Raw genomic sequence first — 20,942 nt, 5'->3', positions numbered from 1 at the left:
GTAGACTGATAAATCAATGTGATGATCAGTTATTAATCTCAGTGTTACTGGGCTCTGCTAAAGCCTGAGTAGACTGATAAATCAATATGATAAGTCAGTTATTAATCTCATTGTTACTGGGCTCTTTTGAGGGATGATCATAATAATCTCCTCAGCAGTGGGCATTATTTGTGAATGATTAGTTTAGCATTGGCATTGTACTGGAATCCTGCTAGAAGGATTGTAGGAGCAGCAACGTTAAGAATTTACATTAAAATAACAAGCGAACATTAAAATATAAAGTTTTTCCCATGTGCCTTACCAAGATGTACTCTAAATGTATATTCTGACTATGCTACTTTTTTATGTAATAGAAAATATTACAAAATGCATGTAGGACAGTGTATTCGGTATTCAGCCATCACTACTTTTAAGTATGTTAGCTGTCCAACCCTGACTATTCTGCACCATCTATTTTTCCCCTCTTTTTAAGATGTTCTGCCAGCTCTGGAATACAGTAATAATAATAATAATAATAATAATAATAATAATAACCACAAGACTAATTATTATTATTATTATTATTATTAATGTAACACTTGTCTTAGACCCAGGGTCACTTAAATACAAATACGGTCAGCTAAAACAAAGGTAAACAAAACACTAAAAAAAAACCTAAAACTACTAAAAACGACTAAAATACTTTAAATACAGAACAAATACAAGCGTAAATACGATAAAAAAGACTAGAAATAATAAAAGAGCAGATTCAAAAGGGAAAAAATAACAGAAACTGAACGTAACACTGGCCTAGATGGATGACCTGCGCGCGCGCCTGCGTGCGTGCGTGTGCGCGCCTAGACACTCCTCCGCCTCGCGCCCATAATTCTCCGGTGCCCTCGTGGCTCACAGCCCCCGGGGGCGCAGCTCCATTCATCGCATCGTCACCGAGCCGCGCGCGGACGAAGATGCTTGTGCTCGAGCTGAGCGTGTGCTTGGCCGTTGCCAGCGTCATCGCAGCTTCAAACGCCGTACACGCGGATCTCAACGGCACCGTGGAGGCGGATGGAGCGCGAGGACAAACGACGCTGGGCGACATGTTCAGGGAGGTGGAGGAGCTGATGGAGGACACGCAGCACAAACTGGAGGACGCGGTACATCAGGTACCCCGTGCGTCACACCGACTGCCTGGCATGCAGCGCATTAGCTGATTTTCAGGCACTGCGTGGTCGCACTCATGCTTTTCATGAGATGCGATGGTTGCTTTTTTTTTTTAAATAGAGATGCCACGATACCACCTTTCCGATATCGACATCGACTGATATTTTTTTTTTTTTGTAAGTTTTACGAAGAATATTATTTATGTTTATATATATTTATACTCTTAATTTATACTCTCTACTACCCACCTTTACTGTTTACTGTTACCACACCCTGTCAGAAAAAGATGCTGTGCAGGTACATTTTTCAAATGTTCCCTCTAAGGTACACTCTTAAAATAGATAGTATTCAAGGGTTCTATACTAAAGGGAATGGTTCTATATAACCTTTTGCATGCTTAAATGGTTCTTTGCATGGTGAAATGTTTGGAGATGGACATTTGGATGGAGATGGATGGAGAATGTGTTGCATATGGCTCTACATAGAACCTTTTTTAAAAATGGTTCTATATAGCACCAAAAAAGGGTTCTTCTATTGACATTGTTGCTATATAAAACCATATACAACACATTCTCCATCAGTCTAAAATCCAGTTTCACCATGCAAAGAACCACTGAAGTATGAAATGGTTCTATATAGACCTCATGGTTCTACACAGAACAGTTCTCTTTACTGAAGAACCCTTGAAGAACCATCTTTATTCAATGGTTTCAAGGTCCAGTTATATACACTAAGTTGGGTCTTCTGAGAGGAACAGTTCATATTTTTACCTTTTCATAGTCTAATGTATTAAAATGGAACAGAAAAAATAAAAGCCTGGAGACGAGACGGGGTGTGTGGCGTCAGTACAGCTTAGAACATATCATATTAATGGATTATGGTACAGTTATGTTCCCTGACTAAAGGTACTGAAGAGGTACTCTTGAGGAACCCACCCCAGTGACAAGAGGGGTTCCGCCCCAGTGACATTGCAGTAGTTTCTGAGAGTGCATGATTTTATCATATGACGTTACCGGATGTATCGATGTATTGGATCAGATTCATTATAGATGCACAATGGTACTGGAATCATGTCAGTATGTGCAGATAATTGTTAAATGAAATTCAGAATTGGACAGATTTGATTTGGCTGATATTTTGAATTGAGATTTAATATTACATTCAATACATTCTGGAAGAGCAGAATGTTTCAAGGCAATGCTGGACTACTACTGTAAAATATATGCCTTTACTTCATTTTTACCATATTTTTCTGCCTTTGTAACCCTGTACACTCTCAGAAATAAAGGTACTAGACTGTCACCGGGGCAGTGCCCCTCCTGTCACTGGGGTGGGACCCTCAAGGGTTCATCTCAGTACCTTTAGTCAGGGAACATAATTGTACCATAATCCACTGAAATGATATTTTCTAAGTTGTACTGACTCCACACACCCCGTCTGACTCCAGGCTTTTATTTTACTGTTCTGTTTTAAAACATTTGGTTATGAAAAGGTACAAATACGAACTTTTCACCTGGAAAAACTTATTTAAGGTTCACAATCAGACATTAAAACCACTGTTGTACCCTTGATGGTACATTTACATTGTTTGTACCTTGATGAACGGAAAATGTAGCTGCACAGAGCCTTTATTTCTATCAGTGAACAAATACATGCCATGTTTCTTCGTAATGCTAGTCCAGTTATAAATGCATATTAGTGATTGGCGTCTGCCCAGAATACCCATATTGGTGCATCTGAAGGATTCATTCTGTCTTACCATCCAATATCTGACCCAGCATTTTGTCAAGATATTGTCCCGAAACACAATATCAGATCAGTGCCATCTGTACTTTTCATACTTTGCACTGGTTACACTGGTTTCTTCTTATTGCATTGGTTGCATTTCATGGTTACATTGATTCCTTTTCTTGCTTTGCATTGCCTGCATCAAGAATCAGTAGTACAGGCATGTTCTGAAGCTTAGATGTATGTCATGGATTGTTATGGATTCCTAGCTTTACTTGATTCACTTCCACGAGAATGAAATATATTACATCAACACAATTATTTCCGTGCCCGACCTATTTAATAAGCAGTACATTCAGCTCTGTAGGTGGTATTAAGGCACTACAACACTGAATAACAGCTTGAACTAATCACTGAAGATCTCAGATGACCATGAACATTCTCATTCACCCTCATCTGTAAGAGTTACAGGACGAGCATTGACTCTCACAGAGCTGACAGCTCCTTTCAGTTCTTCGAGGTGGATAAGAGCAGCAGAGTTGTTGAGTATTAGAAATATTCTGGGTTTTATTATCCGTGCATTATCTAAGAGTAGTGTGTGATCATGGGCTGTTCTTTTGAGTCGTTTTACAGATGGACAATGAAAGTGCAAAATCCAGCCAACATGTCCAGAACTTCGCCTCACATTACAACAACGAAAGCAGTTCAGAGACTGTTCTCGGAAATCAATCCGCCCCGGCTGTGGAGAAGATCGATAAGGTAGGTTGGCAAAGAGGTCACCTGGCAGATTCTTGACATGATTGCTTCTATTTCTGCAGCCTTCTGCTGTCAGCGCAGTGCAAGAGCACTGACAAGCAGGATGGCCAAATAGCTTTTGCTTCTTTTGAAAAATCCCACGTACAATCATTTTTTCAATGTCTGTGATGTCTTTGAGTGCCCTTCAGACAAAATAGGGCCAAAAGACCATTGGTTCTGAGCTTGTGTTGGATCAGAGTGCATTTCCATGTCTACTTTCATTTGTGCTTTCAGATTTCAGAGAATAGAACTGAGGAGATCCGCATCTCCAGAACCATTATCCAGACCAGCGGAAAGGAAAATGATACCGACCATGTGAGTGATTGTCATCTTCTTCTTCATATTACATGACAAATGTCATAGCTCCTATGCTAATCTCCATGTATCCACTGTTATGTGGATATATTTTCAGCTTGGACAGGCCTCAGGAACATCACTCACACGTTCATACCTTGAATATTGATCAGTTCTCTGCTAGAGCTGCACAATATAGCGTTAGTTAATAGTCATCCCAAAATCGACCTTCGCAATACTGAGATCACAGAATACGGAAATGAGATTTTTAACAGTGACTGAATATTTGTTGTGCCGTTTAGGCATCCACACTTGATCTTACTGAGGTTATGGGTATTTGGCTGAATCAAAGCATTCTTGAGATCCAGCTAGGGCTGCCCGATATGTACGTAAAATGGACGTTTGAAGAAGCTGTTGGATATGAATAGCTTTTTCTATATGGGCCTACAACAATGAAGTCCTTATAGTGATGCAGGTTTGTTGTGACAGTAGCCATTGCTGCTTTAGAGACTTTACATAGAATACCATAGTGAGAATCATTATCGTGTCTGAAGCCTTTAAGTAGGGCTGATTTGTAAATGGCTCTGTAGCCGAGTGGGTAAATCACTTCCTCTGCAACAGGGAGACTGCAGTCCAATCCCTGCTCTCTCAGCTGCTGTAACATTAAACATGAGACCTAATGCCACATTATACCAGTTTAATAATTTCACTCTTGCACTGATATGATCATTGTTGCTGTTAACAATGTGTCTATTGTAGAAACGTACACTAAAAATACATGAGTTTTGCAGACTTTGTTCAAATCAGTGTTATTTTAAATAGAGGGTGTAAATATATACACATTTTCATTTTTTTGTTTAAGTTTAAGATTAGATTCTACAGAGCTCTAATGATATACAACACAGATTGGATTTGCTCAGAAAAATACATTTCATTTTAAATTAAAAGATCATAGATTTACTTGTTCTTTGCAAAAAAGTGATTTATAAAACAATATAAAAAGCCTGATTTGCCTCATATAAATGCATAAATGCATCAACATAATCAGTTAACACATCACATTGTCTGACAATTACAGTTAAAATATGTGGGATATTTTAACTAGTATGCACGGTCATATATGATCAAATGACATGTTTTCTTAATTTTCTAAGATAAGTTAACACATCCTCTACAGAGAACACACTTAAATATGACAATGCCCAAACTTTTGCGTACCACTTTATGTGCGGAGTTTGACACTAAGCCGTTTATTTTATTTATATAGCGCTTTTTACAGCAGGCGTTGTCACAAAGCAGCTTACAGAAGATCCGAGTCTAAGCCCCAAATGAGCAAACCAAGGGCGACAGAGGCAAGAAAGAAGTCCCTATAAGCAAGAAGAAGAAACTTTGAGAGGAACCAAGACTCAGAAGGGGAATCCTCCTCTAGTTAACACTGGATAGCGAGACAATAACACAACAAGAGCAAGATAAATAGAGCATAAGATTTTTCAATTAATATACAGTATTGAATATAGAGAAAAAGAAAAAAGGTTAACTAAGTCATGCTTTGTGGTTTCCACAAAAGAAAGCAAATGAGAGACCTACAGGGCATCTGAGGGGTGTATTGACTGTACATTTTTACATTTCTCTACACTGTTTTAATGTCAATTATTGAGACTGAGTATTGAAATTACCCCCTTAGACCTTTAAAAACATTGCATCACATTATACTCATGTGTTCTCAATGTAGTGCAAGTCATGTTACAATCTCAGTATGGTATTCTGTCCTAATACGCTACATTCCATTTGCTTCAGCACAAAAGTACCAGTAGTGACCTCTGTGTCTGACTGGATCCAGAAAGTTGCACAAATCATTTCCTAAAGAATAGCTCCTCTCACACAAACCATAACATCCTTTTTCAGAGCACTTCGTTTCCTGTCTGACTGAAGGGAGTCAGTCAATAGTCTATTGGCTGCTCTGAGTGGGGCTTTTAGGCTGCAGAATCGGAGAGGTGACAGAGCCGCTGATCGAGCAGGATAAAGCCAGATAACACAGCGATCACGGAGAATGTCGTCAGTTCCATCCGGCAGAGGAGAGCTTAAGACACTTAGTCTGCTTCAGTCTAGATCCTCGCTGATATGAGTGCAGAGGATCAGGAGTATATGAATTTATTCATAAAGTGACATTTAAACTAAATGGAAGAAATGAGAAGACCCAGTCTCGTGTTTGTGAAAAGAGAGTGAAAGATGATAGTATATATTATAGTATAATCCTGTTCCACTGTTAGCCATCGGTGCTATTCCACTGTTCTTAATATTGAATATATTTTTATAGATTTGAGCTACTTACACACAATTTGTATTTCAGACATGCAGTACTATCAGCAGCACCTCTAATCATAGACATAATCAGTTGTTATCCAGGATGCACATATTGAAAGCCTAGTATACACCGATCAGGCATAACATTATGACCACCTCCTTGTTTCTACGCTCATTGTCCATTTTATCAGCTCCACTTACTATATAGGTGCACTTTGTAGTTCTACAGTTACAGACTGTAGTCCATCTGTTTCTCTGCATACTTTGTTAGCCCCCTTTTTACCCTGTTCTTCAGTGGTCAGGACCCCCATGGACCCTCACAGAGCAGGTACTGTTTGGGTGGTGGATCATTCTCAGCAGTAACACTGACGTGGTGGTGGTGTGTTAATGTGTGTTGCGCTGGTCTGAGTGGATCAGACACAGCAGTGCTGCTGGAGTTTTTAAACACTGTGTCCACTCACTGTCCACTCTATTACACACTCCTACCATGTCAGTCCACCTTGTAGATGTAAAGTCAGAGACGATAGCTCATCTGCTGCTGCACAGTTTGTGTTGGTCATCCTCTAGTCCTTCATCAGTGGTCACAGGACGCTGCCCACAGGACGCTGTTGGCTGGATATTTTTGGTTGGTGGACTATTCTCAGTCCAGCAGCGACACTGAGGTGTTTAAAAACTCCAGCAGCACTGCTGTGTCTGATCCACTCGTACCAGCACAACACACACTAACACACCACCACCACGTCAGTGTTACTGCTGAGAATGATCCACCACCCACACTACCTGTTCTATGAGGGTCCATGGGGGTCCTGACCACTGAAGAACAGGGTAAAAGGGGGCTAACAAAGTACTCAGAGAAACAGATGGACTACAGTCTGTAACTGTAGAACTACAAAGTGCACCTATATAGTAAGTGGAGCTGATAAAATGGACAATGAGTGTAGAAACAAGGAGGTGGTCATAATGTTATGCCTGATCGGAGTATGTTAGTAGTTTTGTTATGTTTATGGCTCATGTTGTTCTCTTTCAGATGACCAAATTAAATGTAAACCACTTCTTTTTGTCCTGCAAAGGAAAGGGGTGGATTAATCAGCCCCTCTTCTCCCTGAAAGACTGATGTGGTAAAAAGGCAACAGGAGAGGAATGTAATGTTTATTTTAGCATCTAGGGATAAAAAGCTCTTTGTCCTTTACTTCACTGGTGGCCCAAAAAGTCTGGGTCACTTCTCGTATAGATAAATATTGCACAGATCGTGTGTCAGCCTCACATCCTCCAGAATTCTCTTTGAACTCTTTACAAACTCAGCTGAGTTGCTCACCGCTGCTTTTCATTACAGTGTGGTTAAATGCATGTTTCTCGAATTTCGGTCTGTGAAACAAAGACTTTAGAATGAATGTACTGTTCATCACTGTAGCATTGTAGTTGTTGAAATATGGTAAAATATGATAACTCTATTATGTGTTGTATTATGTCAGAGGGCAGATTTGAGGTAATCTTCATCTACTCTCCATCTCTTGGATAGTATGTCTGATTACCCTAGACAATAATTTTGTCATGTTTACCTCTACTTACAAGAAAAACAGAAAAGTTGTCGACTCAGAATTCATGTATAATAAAAGCCATTGGGCAGGTGCTGCATTTTATCAGTAAATTATTACAGGTCAGTTTCAGGTGATTGTGAATCAAGCTATAAATCTGTGTAGTTCATTCTTTCAGAGACGGGGCTAGTTTTCTAGAGGTAAAAAGTTTTGGTAAGGCTACTTTTAGGGATGCATTTTTATTAGAATCGGGCTGATGCAGGAAAATGAATAAAATGCAAACATTGTTAGCACATTATTGCTCAGACGTTCTGCTCAAAATCATCAGATATTGGTCAAATGTAAACATCTGTCCAAAGCCAAATATTTGTCAGTGCTGATATGATTCCTATATCATGGAGTGCTTTTACATGCACCCAAAACCGATTATAATCAGATTTCTGCAGTTATCTGATCATTCAAATGGTTGTGTAAACAGCATACTCCAATTTCCTAGATCAGAGTGAGGTCTAAAATCCGATAGAGCTGGATTTTAGCTCAGTAATCAGATTTCTCAGTGCTGTAAACTCTTACTCTGATTTCTTTCGAATATCTCAGTCCGTGCATGAACGAAAACGGACCGCGGTCCCGGAAACAAGCGAGTAGCGTCACCGCGAGACGCAGCAAAACATTTTTGGAGCGACGCTGAAACCACTACATGCTTGACTAAATGAAGGCTTTAAATATTCTTCGTCTTCTAGATGATGTGTGTTCATAATTTCAGGTAAAGTGAAAAAAAGAAAAGAAAAGCCGCAGCTTTTACTATGTTTACGTCACGTCTTCTTCTGTGAGATTATTGGCTGGTTGCAAAGCAGAATCTGATTACTGTCTGAATCATGTAGACCTGGAGTTTCCCCATTATCTGATTAGTCAAGTGCATGTAAGTGCTTTGATTGGATTACTGACAAAGTCTGATTTTCTGCAGTAATCGGATTATTAAGTGCTCTTAATAGTAGCTGTTTTTATTTTGGCTCTTGTCTGGTTGTGTATGGATATTAGCAAATCGTAGGGAAAGTCAAAGTAACAAACTTTTTTCCTGCATTGCTCCAGTGTTTAAAAGTTGGATAAAACTTCATGAGACGGGCTTCGGCAAGACATTCTCTCATGTCTGAGTCGAGGACCTGTATTGTCAAATTGTAATGTTTATAGTTGCGTTATATAGACACACATTTCAAACATTTCTTAATGAAAACCCAATGGCTTCAATTATAAGTGACTTTTAAGTCAGTGGTTTTCTGTTCTTTTTTAATTACAGGGAAACGCATTAAAATTATTGTCAATGGGAATCGACAGTACAATACAGATGCAGCACATAGAGGTTAAGTTCAAAAATGCTGGAATGTTCCTTTAAAAACCCTGCGTTGGTTTCATTTTAGCATCAATTAAGGAAATAGAGCTGAATTAGCAGGGCTGGGAATGTTCCAGGTGTTGATTTTAAATAATGTGTTTGTGCTTATTCCCTTTCCTCCTCTCTTTCCCAGGAATGCATCATTGATGAGGACTGTGAAAAGGGCAGATACTGTCTCTATGAGGTGAACCGCTCCAAATGTCTGGCCTGCAAGGAGGTGGATGAGGTAGGAGCTTTGAGAATATCTGACCTTATTGGGGTTTATGAACCAGCAGTTTTTCTGCCTTGCACATAAAGCTGCGAATCTTAGTATTTCACATTGAGACAGTTTCCCCACCCAGACCTAGATATTCTGAGAGTGCTGAAAAGGTTGTGCGCGTTTGAAAGCCCTCAGCTTCCTGCTGTTGAGCAGTATGATGCAAGCGAGCCTGCATTGTAACTGCATTGCAGTACAGCCACAAGTGCATCTGGAACCTGATATGAGGGAGTTTTTCTCCATTGGGTTTCACATCAAAGTGCACTGCTGGCTAAATCAAAGCCACCTCGTCTGCTGGTCTCCCTCACACAGGACACAGAAAGGAGAGCAGAGAGCAGCACGGCGAAGGACAGTGGAGACTGCCAGCTAGAATACTGATGCGCTCTTGGCAGCAAGGCTGAATCCCATTCTGAAGAATACTTTGGCTTGTCTCCAAACACAAATGTGCGGGCTTGTCAGAAAGCCTTGGCCGGGTTCAGCCTGTGGCCGGCCTTCACGATGCTTCTGAGACTGAACGCAGCTGATTTATCTCTCATTGTGGTCTCAAGGGAAAAGAATGTGTTCAAACAGGCTTGGAATTGTAGTTTTTTTCCATCCGTGATGCATATTTGAAATTCCCAAACTAATCGACTGGTAGTATTTACACACGAGTGATGAATTAAAGGGAAAACAAACATAAAATATCTCAGTAAGGTGCCATCACAAGCGTCTCCAGGGCACCTTCACATAGATTCCCCAAGTCTCTGGTCCTGTACAGCGTTAATGGAACACCAATCCAAAAGGTATTCTCTCTAATGGTGTTTTGATGGTGGTGGTGGAGAGCACTGTCTAACATGTAGGCCCAAAATCTCTCGTAAGTGTTCAGCTGGGTTGAGATCTGGTGACTGCAAAGGTCATAGCATATTTTTAACCCTTGTGTGGTGTTGGGGTCCCATTTTCAGTGTGTACCAAAAATAAAAATGATGCAATTTATTATTATTTTAACCTCAGATTCCTTGGCTTTTGCTCATTTTCTGTGAAGAACATATAAAATAACCCATTTTCCGTGTCTTCACTCTGTTCACCCCCCCACACATTTATATTACACATGTGGTGTTGGGTGAACCTGCAGGGAGTAAAAGTGTGGAGGTGCTGTGTCCTTCACTCTGTTCTCCTCCTACATGGCCTGCTGTTAGTGTGTGTGTGTGTGTTTGTGAGGGTGGACAACATGGACAGGCTGCTGACTGGCTACAGCTGCTGAAGGAGAACCCTACACTGGACACTTGTGATATTTTAGGTATCTGGTATTTTTACATAAATTGTTATGGCTGTGTTGTATAATAATGCGGTGGGTCCACCAGACCTCTGAGTAACAACAACATCAACACCACACAAGGGTTGACATATTTACACAACTTAGAAAACCATTCAGTGAACCTCCAGTGCATTCAACCCTAAACCGACCACATGGTGTACGCCACACATGCTCTCTCCACATGTGAAGAATATGGTGAAAATGACCCATCTGACCATATCCCTTTTTTCCACATCTCTGTAGACCAGTTCCAATGGCACTGACCTCTCAAGTGTGCAGCCATCTTTATAATGAGAGGTTTTTGCACTACATCACAACTATGACATGTTTCTTTGTGTAGTAGGATGATCTGATCTTTCTGACACAGTCTGATCACACCATGAGTCTACATTCTCAGTCACCTAAAGAACTGTTGCTACTCAGTTTGTCCTTGTTTTTAAGCTGTTCTGACAGCTTGTGGAGGCCTGACGCCTAGGGATGGGCAATATGATGATATGTTTATCATTATTGTGATAAATAATGTCACACTATGCTTTTCTGAGCATATCGTGGATATCGTCAGTACTTAAAGAACACTGACTAACTACATAGTGAGCATAATTAGGCCTGTTCAATTGGATTTAGTGCAGTACAGTTTGTAAAAAATTGAATAAAAATAATTGTAGTAGGATTATTATTATTATTATTATGGTGGTGTGTTAGTGTGTGTTGTGCTGGTATGAGTGGATCAGACACAGCAGTGCTGCTGGAGTTTTTAAGCACCTCAGTGTCACTGCTGGACTGAGAATAGTCCACCAACCAAAAATATCCAGCCAACAGCGCCCTGTGACAACTGATGAAGGACTAGAGGATGACCAACACAAACTGTGCAGCAGCAGATGAGCTATCGTCTCTGACTTTACATCTACAGGGTGGACCAACAACGCAGTTACGTCTGATAGAGTGGACAGTGAGTGGACACAGTGTTTAAAAACTCCAGCAGCACTGCTGTGTCTGATCCACTCGTACCAGCACAACACACACTAACACACCACCACCACGTCAGTGTTACTGCAGTGCTGAGAATGATCCAACACCCAAATAGTACCTGCTCTGTGAGGGTCCATGGGGGTCCTGACCACTGAAGAACAGGGTAAAAGGGGGCTAACAAAGTATGCAGAGAAACAGATGGACTACAGTCTGTAACTGTAGAACTACAAAGTGCACCTATATAGTAAGTGGAGCTGATAAAATGGACAATGAGCGTAGAAACAAGGAGGTGGTCATCATGTTATGCCTGATCGCTGTGTATAGAATGTGCTGTCATGATGGATATTTTGCATAAGAGATCTTGTGCATATTTGTATCACAGACCTGTACAAAAGATGAGGAGTGCTGTGAGGATCAGCTGTGTGTGTGGGGTCAGTGCACGAAGAACACCACCAAAGGAGAAGCGGGCACCATCTGCGAATACCAAAGGGACTGCAGCCGCGATCTGTGCTGTGCTTTCTACAAAGGTACTGTCTTGTAAAGGTATAAAAGCCCAAATCTTAAATATTTGTGGTTGGAATCAGAAAGATGTCCTGGAGGAAATTACAGTAATTTAGTATTGGGAAATTGCAGTCACAGCACAGCTATACTGCTGCCATTTGCTTCAGATTTAATAGGCACAATGGGTTCTCTCAGCGATATCACCTCCAGTGATAGACCAGGCATAAAGATATGAGATGTGCAGTTTGAGAGCAGTGAGGATGAGATTGAAGAAATAAGCCTGCATAGAACCTACGGCTTACGTGTTACGGCTTTTAGCTCTCACTCGCCCGTATTCCCCTCTCAGCTCTGCTCTTTCCAGTGTGCGTCTCCAAGCCGACCGAGCGCGAGCGCTGCCTTGTCTCAGCCAATCATCTGATGGAGCTGTTATCGTGGGATTTGGAAGGCGAGGGGCCAAGAGAGCACTGCCCCTGCGCTGGGGGCCTAGAGTGCCAACATCTGGGGTAAGACAGAGGAACATGTTCAGGCCTGGATTCGTTTTCCAGTAGGGCTATTAGCCGTTAGCCGCTGTAAAATAAATAGAAAGACAGCCGCCACCAAATAAAGCTAAGGCATGCCTTTCAACGGTGTCACTACTTTTATTATAATAAACAAAGGCTTGGATGGAGAACCTTCCCAGCTGTGACCTCTCAGTGGATGTTTTTAAAACAAACCGAACCTATAAATGTTTTATGTTCTGTTTGCAAACAATGTTCACCAGCCAGTAGTATCTGGTATGTGATGGTCTCTTTCCAATGATTGGTGGTGAAGAGGGGGCTGATAAATTGTGCTTAGCAACAAATGGGCTACATTTAGTAATTGTATGCCTACAAGTAGCACCCAGAGGGTAGATGTGTTTGATAAAATAGCCAGTGAAGCCGGTAGAAAATAGATATGAACACTCAGTGGATATTTTTAAAACAAACCACAGATATTAATGTTTTATGTTCTGTTTGGAAACAATGTAGCAGAGTTACAATGAGCTGGCGACTCATGAAGTCATCTCTAACTCTAATCCTCCAAGACTTCATGGCTGAACGTCCATAAACGCCTTAATAAAAACAGGATTATGGTGGAGGTACAACTGCTGAGCACCTTCACATCCAATAGTGCAATTTTAGTCTTAATAAGTTGTTGTGAGAACGTTAATAGAGTGTTATTAACGCAACAACGGATACAGCTTTGAAACTAGGGCAGTACTGAGTAAACAACCACATAAATAACATCATATTACACATAAACTATTCACTGCCATGTTTTTCATATCCTATTTCAAATCAGATGAAATGACATTAAATTACAATTCATAAATTGCTTAATAACATTAGCTTTGTTTCCATCCAACTGCAGGAGATAAAATGAAAAAATGGCTTTTAGGGATAAAAACGTTTTATGTAATTATCTTATTTCCTGCCAAACTTGTCACAAAGACTTGTTGGAGCACATTTCCTTTAGAGTGGCTGTAGCCTTCTTAGGATATTTTGGACGTTAAATACTCTTAACTTTCATTTATTTACTCACTGAAGTTGAATATTGTTACTGAACAGCATCTGTAATAGAACATCATACCCTTTAGTTTCTTCTAGTACTGTTTAACTTGTCTGTTAAGCACTTTGAGCTTTCACCTGTATGAAGAGTGCTCTATTATTATTATTACTATATTATTATTATTATTAATTATTCTGTAAGGCTGAAAAGATGCAAATTGCTTTAGAAGTTCAGCTCCACTTCTCCACCAAAACTATACCTCCCCATCATGCTGTTTGTCTTACCTTAGGAAACCAAAACATGACACTAAATTCATAGTAAATGTGGTATTTTTCCAAAAAAAACAAAAAAAAAACAAAACATTTCCAGTATATTCAGAAACGTTTTTCTACTAAAGTTGAATGGAAAAAAGATTAACCTTCATAAAATATTACTGACAGTCTCCATTTCTGTAGCCTACACTGACGAACTTCATGCAGAAAGTCTTTTGGATAAAAATGTAGCCAATAACACTAAAAGAACATCTCAGATCACCAGCATTTGGAGCAAAAAGGGCACAAACCTCACCAGTGGGTGACCCTGAGAACAAATTTGAGATTAATTATCTTTTTTTTTTCGGCATTTTTAAGGCAACAGCTGAAAAACGTAGTTTTTACCATATAGTTTCACTTTGTAGTTCTACAGTTACAGACTGTAGTCCATCTGTTTCTCTGCATACTTTGTTAGCCCCCTTTTACCCTGTTCTTCAGTGGTCAGGACCCCCATGGACCCTCACAGAGCAGGTACTATTTGGGTGGTGGATCATTCTCAGCACTGCAGTAACACTGACGTGGTGGTGGTGTGTTCGTGTGTGTTGCGCTGGTCTGAGTGGATCAGACAGCAGTGCTGCTGGAGTTTTTAAACACCTCAGTGTCATTGCTGGACTGAGAACAGTCCACCAACCAAAAATATCCAGCCAACAGCGTCCTGTGGGCAGCGTCCTGTGACCACTGATGAAGGACTAGAGGATGACCAACACAAACTGTGCAGCAGCAGATGAGCTATCGTCTCTGACTTTACATCTACAAGGTGGACTGACAAGGAGTGTCTAATAGAGTGGACAGTGAGTGGGCACAGTGTTTAAAAACTCCAGCAGCACTGCTGTGTCTGATCCACTCATACCAGCACAACACACACTAACACACCACCACCACATCAGTGTTACTGCAGTGCTGAGAATGACCCACCACCCAAATAGTACCTGCTCTGTGAGGGTCCTGACCATTTAAGAACAGGGTAAAAGGGGGCTAACTGAGTACAAAGATGAACTAAAGTCTGTGACTGTACGACTACAAAGTGCACTTATATGGTCAGTGGAGCTGATAAAACGGACAATGAGTGTAAAAAACAAGGAGGTGTACTTAATGAAGTGGCCAGTCAGTTTATATCATGGAAAACTTTTTCCCCCCCACATATTTATAAATCCATCCGTTCAGCCTATAGCAGTTTAGCTCCGCCCATCCATGCTGAAGTTATAAGGAGTGTTTGATTTTTGAACGATGCACAATACAGGCCAGCCAATCAGAACAGAGGTCATTTACATACACGTCCGTTTTAAAATACTTTGTTTTGCAGCCTCCTTTCAGATGGAGTTAATGTGTTTTAAACTCTTCCTGTGCTCTTTATTAGCCGTGGCTCCTTGTGCTTGAAAGGCCAGAGCTCCAGCGAAGAAGACCTGTCAGACACTCTGTACTCCGAGATCGACTACATCGTCTAAAGACTGAAGCGGAACCTGCTCAGGTTGAAGAGCCAATCGGAGGGATGATAGTGATCCTCTAGTTATCTTTGCGATCTGCGCTATACTTGAATACTTCATTGCCCTTGAAAGTCTTTAGCAGTGAGCTGTGCACTCGTTAGGAAACCACTACTCGGACATAGTTTGGCCACCATAAACCTAAAGCTACAGCTTGATCTCCATACTGTGCTTCGACTAATGCTGAAACTTATAGGCAAGACCAAGACCAAGACCAAGACCAAAGCAGTAGATCTTAGCACGGTTAGTACCCATATGTTAAAGCCCATGCGGGGCTCAGGGAGAGAAGTAATTGTATAAAAATGTACATATCTAAGGCTACATGGTTGGTCATTGGCATTACAGCTGAATTCCACTAATTGTTCGAAATTTCTGCGTAGTTAAATCGTAAAGACGTAAACAATGTCATCCAGAGTGGTTTGCTGTGAAATTCACCATTTTAAAGAAACTCAGAGTCAGAATGGCTCACAGTGGTGTTGATGGGAACCAGAGGTCTGACGTGTTTAATGCCTCTAAAAGCTCCCTCACAGTTATTACATGATGGTTACGAATGCACAATAGATTTGTGAAAAGGTTTGAGCCTAGAATATATTTGAGAAAAAAAAAAACATTTATGGCGGAGAGATACTGTAGGGAATTATGAGGCAAAATAGTCCCCAAAGAATTACCACCATTACTATCATCAACATTATATATAAAACTCAGAACACATGCATAGGTTAACTGATCAACTCTGGTCAGTAAAGGAGAGGCTATGTTTGTGTTGTAGACTTCACAACCTCTGGTTCCCATCACTGCCACTGTAAAGAATTCTGAGTCAGTTCATTTCTGTACAGTGAACCATTTCACATCAGAACACTGTGTTTATATGTCAACAAATTAATTATGCAAGAATTTATTAAAAAAGCAGTGGAACTCCCCTTTAAAGAATGAGTAGTACAGAATTGTATGTTCCTATTTAGACTCTTCAAAGCAGCATTACTCATACAAATGTCTCAATACTGTGAAATGAAACCTTGTAAAAGTGAATAAAATGTGGAAAAGTCTTGTGAGGATTGTCATTCATTTTAGCAGGAAATGGTACGCAAATCTATGCTAAAAAAACCCTTTACCCACAGATTGTAGTCCAGTTTATCTTTCATATTGGTAGGTGGGAACAGGAGAACCCATAGCATAGGCTTTTAGTTCTCCTGAATAGCTTTAGCAGAAAAAATGTGAAAGTCAAGATTTTTCTGTCCACAAATGAAACTTCACTAAATTTCTGAAAAGCACTGGTCAAATGAACATCATCTGCTATGATGTGGTCATACTGACGTCTTTAGTTTCGTACACTTAAAGATGAATTTGAAAGCTCTGTGTGTTTAAATAAATAGGGAAGGTCCAAGTTATTTAGAGGGGTTTGTATGAAATGCTCCATTTTATGGAAACTTAAATGAGAGAGAATTATTCACAGTGGTGATGGGAACCAGACACCTGAGTGTTTAATGATTCTAAAAGCTCTCTCACACCAAGTTATTACACAAAATGGTTGTGAATACCCCGCCTGCTGCTTCAAACATTGTCTTATGGTAGTTCAGCAATTAAGTTTTGGCCAAAAACTTAAATTTCAGGATTTACCATTTACTATTTCACCATTGTCAACATCTTAAACTTGTGGTCTAGGGGTGATTCTCACATGAGGTACGAGATGTATTGGGTTCAGATCGCGGACGAGGGCCCAGTTCCGTTTCAATCCAGTCAGGCCATAACAAAGAGAGACATTTAGGGCTCGGTCCCTTCAGATCTGGAAATATGCCCATCCAGATCAACCAACCTTCAGTTTCTGCAAGCGTCGCTCAAGTAGCTTTAGTTTTGTTGTACTGGCCAGTTTGTTGACCTTCATTGTTTTAGTCTTTTTCTGTACTGGCCAGTTTTAAACGTGTTCAGCTTCGATCCTTGAAAAACTTATTGTACTTGAAGCTCTTGGGAAAGTATGGGGCGGGCGCTATTTGTTCTGATTTAGAGTCATTATCCAAAGTTTGGACAGTGCTGGTCAAATAATAAATAAAAAAAAAAAACTGAAATAAGTTAACGCATCTTCTGTGTTAACATGTCATTTGTCATGTTTTTAATACTTTTGGGTATTCGTTTCTTTCATTTTCAGGTTTAATTAGTGAAGCCACGAGTTGTCCTGTTGATTATTTTAGCGTATGCACAGTTCAACTGACATCTCGCCAGTAAGACTTTTATAATTATAAATAAACCTAAGCTGGTTTCTTTTAAACAGTGTTTGGCGTTTGGTCTGGTGCTGTAAAATCACTGTAAACTAATCCAAATCAGTAAAGTGTCTACAATGAACTGTTTCACAATTATGTGGAAAAATAAAATAAAAAAAAAGGATGAAATTTCCATTTAAAACACATCTGAATGATGCGGTCATTGAAAAGTTCTACATGGAAACAGACAGAAACTGATTATTTTTTATTTCCATATTGGCATGTCTACTGTGAACAGCTTGTGGCAGCGTTAGGAGCCCTGGGGACCCACGGGGGTTCGGCCCGGCACAGCGGTGACTGCTGCTCCTCCAGTGTGGCTCTAGAGCCTCTGCCTTCAGGCTACGCAAAACAGCAGCATCATCTCTCCACACACATACACACACGCACGCACGCGCACACACACATACACACACACACAGACCAGGCCCGAACCCACACAGGCTCCGTTCACATTGTGCAGAAATAAAAACAGAAAAAAAAGGCCAAGTACAGACCAGAAAACAAAAAATTAAAATGTGTGCCAGAAGTCACTCACAGGACCTAATATCATCATTAAGTCTGAGGTGAAAATAATTTACAAGGAAAAAAAAACAAAAACAGGGTAAACAATAAATGAAGCGTTCTAGTTAATTGGTATCACCCTAGAATTAAAGGCTTGCAGACTAAAATGTACCAGTGTCAGTAGCCCCAAGAGGAGGAAGAGGAGTTATGAAGGGAGCAGGGCGGAGCCCCCTCCACAGTGAATGGAGCTTCAGCAGTTAGTGGGGTGACACAGAGGGACAGCCACTGTCACACCCGCACATGCAGGGAAGCGCTCTGGGAAAAGGCCAGGGCGGAGCCTCATCAGCCAGAAGAGAAGCATTTAATTCACACATACTACTTTTCATTAAATGAACAAGAGGAAAGACTCCCGGTAGTTTTAAATGAGAACAATAAGACTACACCCGGATTCAGTGGAGGACCTCGGAAAAACATGGAAGATGATTGGGCTGTGGCTTCAACCTTATGGTCGCTATTGGAGATCAGGAGTTTGTCGCATACTGAGCAGAACTTGGGTCGTGGACATGTGCACTTAACTTGGTGGACTCAACACTATTCATAATCAAAGAGCAAGTGATGGTGACAGACAATAAAAGAGAAAAAAAAAAAAGCAGAGAAAAACAATGGAGAGCATTGAGGATAGAGACAGCCCAGAGAAAGAGATACAAATCACTCCCAAATAGAGTCCTCTACTCTATTCCATAAGTGCGTCCATCTCTGTAAGATCTTGTTAGATTGATTTGTCTGAATGGTATTGGATTTTTTTTTTCTTTTGAAATAGCTTTTGCACTTCCCTTTAAACTTTACAGTACAATAAACTATAGTGCACAATAGTAATCTGAGCCTCGCAATGCCCCTGCGGAGCTCGGAGAAGAGGGCGTCAGCCGTACAGCACTGGTGACGTTGGATTCGACGTGGGCCTCGACGCCAAACGAGGGTCCCTGGCGAGGCAGCGCTACACTGCAGCGGGCAGGCCAGCTATTAAAAAAAATGATCAGGGTGGTTTGGGCCACCTTCAGTCCTGGCCCGAGTCTTTGGTAGGCCCTCCGTCTAGATAGATCTTGAGGGCTTTCTCTTTGCGGGGTGAATAGCTGACCCGGTGGCCGGTCTTCAGCAGTCGGCTGCTCTCTTTCTTCATCAGTTCATTGCGCTCCTCTTCAGAGAGCTCCATGGGCTCCTCAGTGCTGTCCCTGCAGAAAGTGAGACAGAGCCTATGAGGACAGCATATTCACAGACATGCATTAAAACACCACCTATAACGGATGAGCCTTAAAAGGATGGACTCTGCAATGGGTGTGGCAAAGAGTGCACTCAATAATTATTGTTTTGATATTAATAATGAATGTTTGAAGTATTTTCAATAAAGTGATTATGCTGTTCTGTTCATCAGCCTGACATTAGCAGGAAAAGCTTTAACTTAGAAAAAGTGCTACTTTAGGACACTAGGTGGTGATGTGTTTTCTATTTGCTAAAAGAGGGAGAATTTATCATCTATATTCTGTATATAGCAGGCAAATTTTATTTTACACCAAAATAAATGGTTCAAAATATATTATCAGTATTGAACAACATGGAAAACATATGAAGGGTTTAATTTCAAAATGCCTTACAGAGCATTTTCTTTTCCACGATATACATTGTTGGGTGTGGGCTTATACATATACAAAAAAACATTAATGCTAATTTTAGAGAAATAAAAATGTGTTTTCCATTATGTACCAGCTCTTGTTCTTGTTATATCCAAATTTGCTACAAGTTTATTTACAGCACTTGGGACTGAAAATCTTTATATATAATCATGATGCAATTTTTGACCATAACTCAATCCTACTATGCTGTGTTCTGTATGCAAAGATAAATATTCCTCTAGAGGTACCAAGAAACCACCCAAAATAAGGCCTGCATATAATACCAACCAATGATACTACTTCAGTTTTAACTGGAAAGCGCATTACCTGTAGAAGACCACTGCACCATCATCACAGATGTAGAGAGGCCAGACATTGAGCGTGGAAACTTTAGGATTCCAGTCCAAATCCTGATGGATCTCCAACACTGATATGTCACACGGAAATGTTCCTCTTCCCTAAAGGAGAAGACGGGAGATACAGTATTAGCTAACTAACTTAAAATCAGACCGAGGGAGCATTAGAACAGGATTCTCAACACTGTTTCTGTAGGGTCGCAGTGCAGCACAGTTCAGTGCCAGCTCTACTTTGCCAAGACTAATATTCAAGATTATAAGTCGCACAGTCAGTTAGTGCAGGATGCAACTACGCCCTACTGTAGGACTCCCACACAGAGTTAAGCAAACAAGCTGACATACCTTGGCAAACTCCAAGTTTTCAAGAGGAATCCCACTCATTTCACTGAGCTGCAAGGGAAGAAACAATACTTTAACCTTACAATGAAATACATTTTTAGTCAATCACAGTATTCAAACTAAAATGACTGGCAATACTTTTAACAGCCCAAAAGCTTTGCATCACCTTTTCCTTAAGCTCCTCTACACTGCTGCTCTCCAGTACCACCTCCCGAAAAGGCTCCAGCTTCATTTGGGCTGGACACCAGCGCCGCGTGAGCACAGCCAGCTGGGACATGGACTTCATCCTCTCCGGTTCTGCA

The 20,942-nt window shown here is 40.7% G+C and overlaps 2 protein-coding genes across 9 annotated transcripts in view; one reads left to right on the top strand and one right to left on the bottom strand.

Moving 5' to 3' along the window:
• The first annotated feature begins 934 nt into the window (after positions 1 to 934).
• dkk3a (dickkopf WNT signaling pathway inhibitor 3a) lies at positions 935 to 16,567 on the top strand. The gene is made up of 7 exons (XM_036586320.1): positions 935 to 1,142; positions 3,502 to 3,627; positions 3,898 to 3,978; positions 9,317 to 9,409; positions 12,085 to 12,229; positions 12,550 to 12,706; positions 15,399 to 16,567. The coding sequence occupies exons 1-7, from the start codon at positions 948 to 950 to the stop codon at positions 15,484 to 15,486; spliced, it is 885 nt and encodes a 294-aa protein (XP_036442213.1). The 5' UTR covers positions 935 to 947; the 3' UTR covers positions 15,487 to 16,567.
• Positions 16,568 to 18,359: 1,792 nt separating this feature from the next.
• Positions 18,360 to 20,942, bottom strand: part of usp47 (ubiquitin specific peptidase 47) — a 33,770-nt gene continuing 31,187 nt past the window's right edge. For 7 of the 8 annotated variants that reach the window (XM_036585988.1, XM_036585992.1, XM_036585989.1 and 4 more), the window contains 4 exons: positions 20,807 to 20,937; positions 20,644 to 20,691; positions 20,273 to 20,403; positions 18,360 to 19,507 (listed from right to left, as the gene is read on the bottom strand). In XM_036585988.1, coding sequence (XP_036441881.1) covers positions 19,333 to 19,507; positions 20,273 to 20,403; positions 20,644 to 20,691; positions 20,807 to 20,937 — 485 coding nt within the window. In that variant the 3' untranslated portion in view covers positions 18,360 to 19,332. The remainder of the gene's footprint in view (positions 19,508 to 20,272; positions 20,404 to 20,643; positions 20,692 to 20,806; positions 20,938 to 20,942) is intronic. The other variant, XM_036585990.1, reaches the window with a different exon arrangement.

Source organism: Colossoma macropomum, unplaced genomic scaffold (genome assembly GCF_904425465.1).
Source record: "Colossoma macropomum unplaced genomic scaffold, Colossoma_macropomum, whole genome shotgun sequence".
In the NCBI taxonomy this organism is placed as follows: Eukaryota; Metazoa; Chordata; class Actinopteri; order Characiformes; family Serrasalmidae; genus Colossoma; species Colossoma macropomum.
This window is presented reverse-complemented; position numbering and strand designations above follow the sequence as displayed.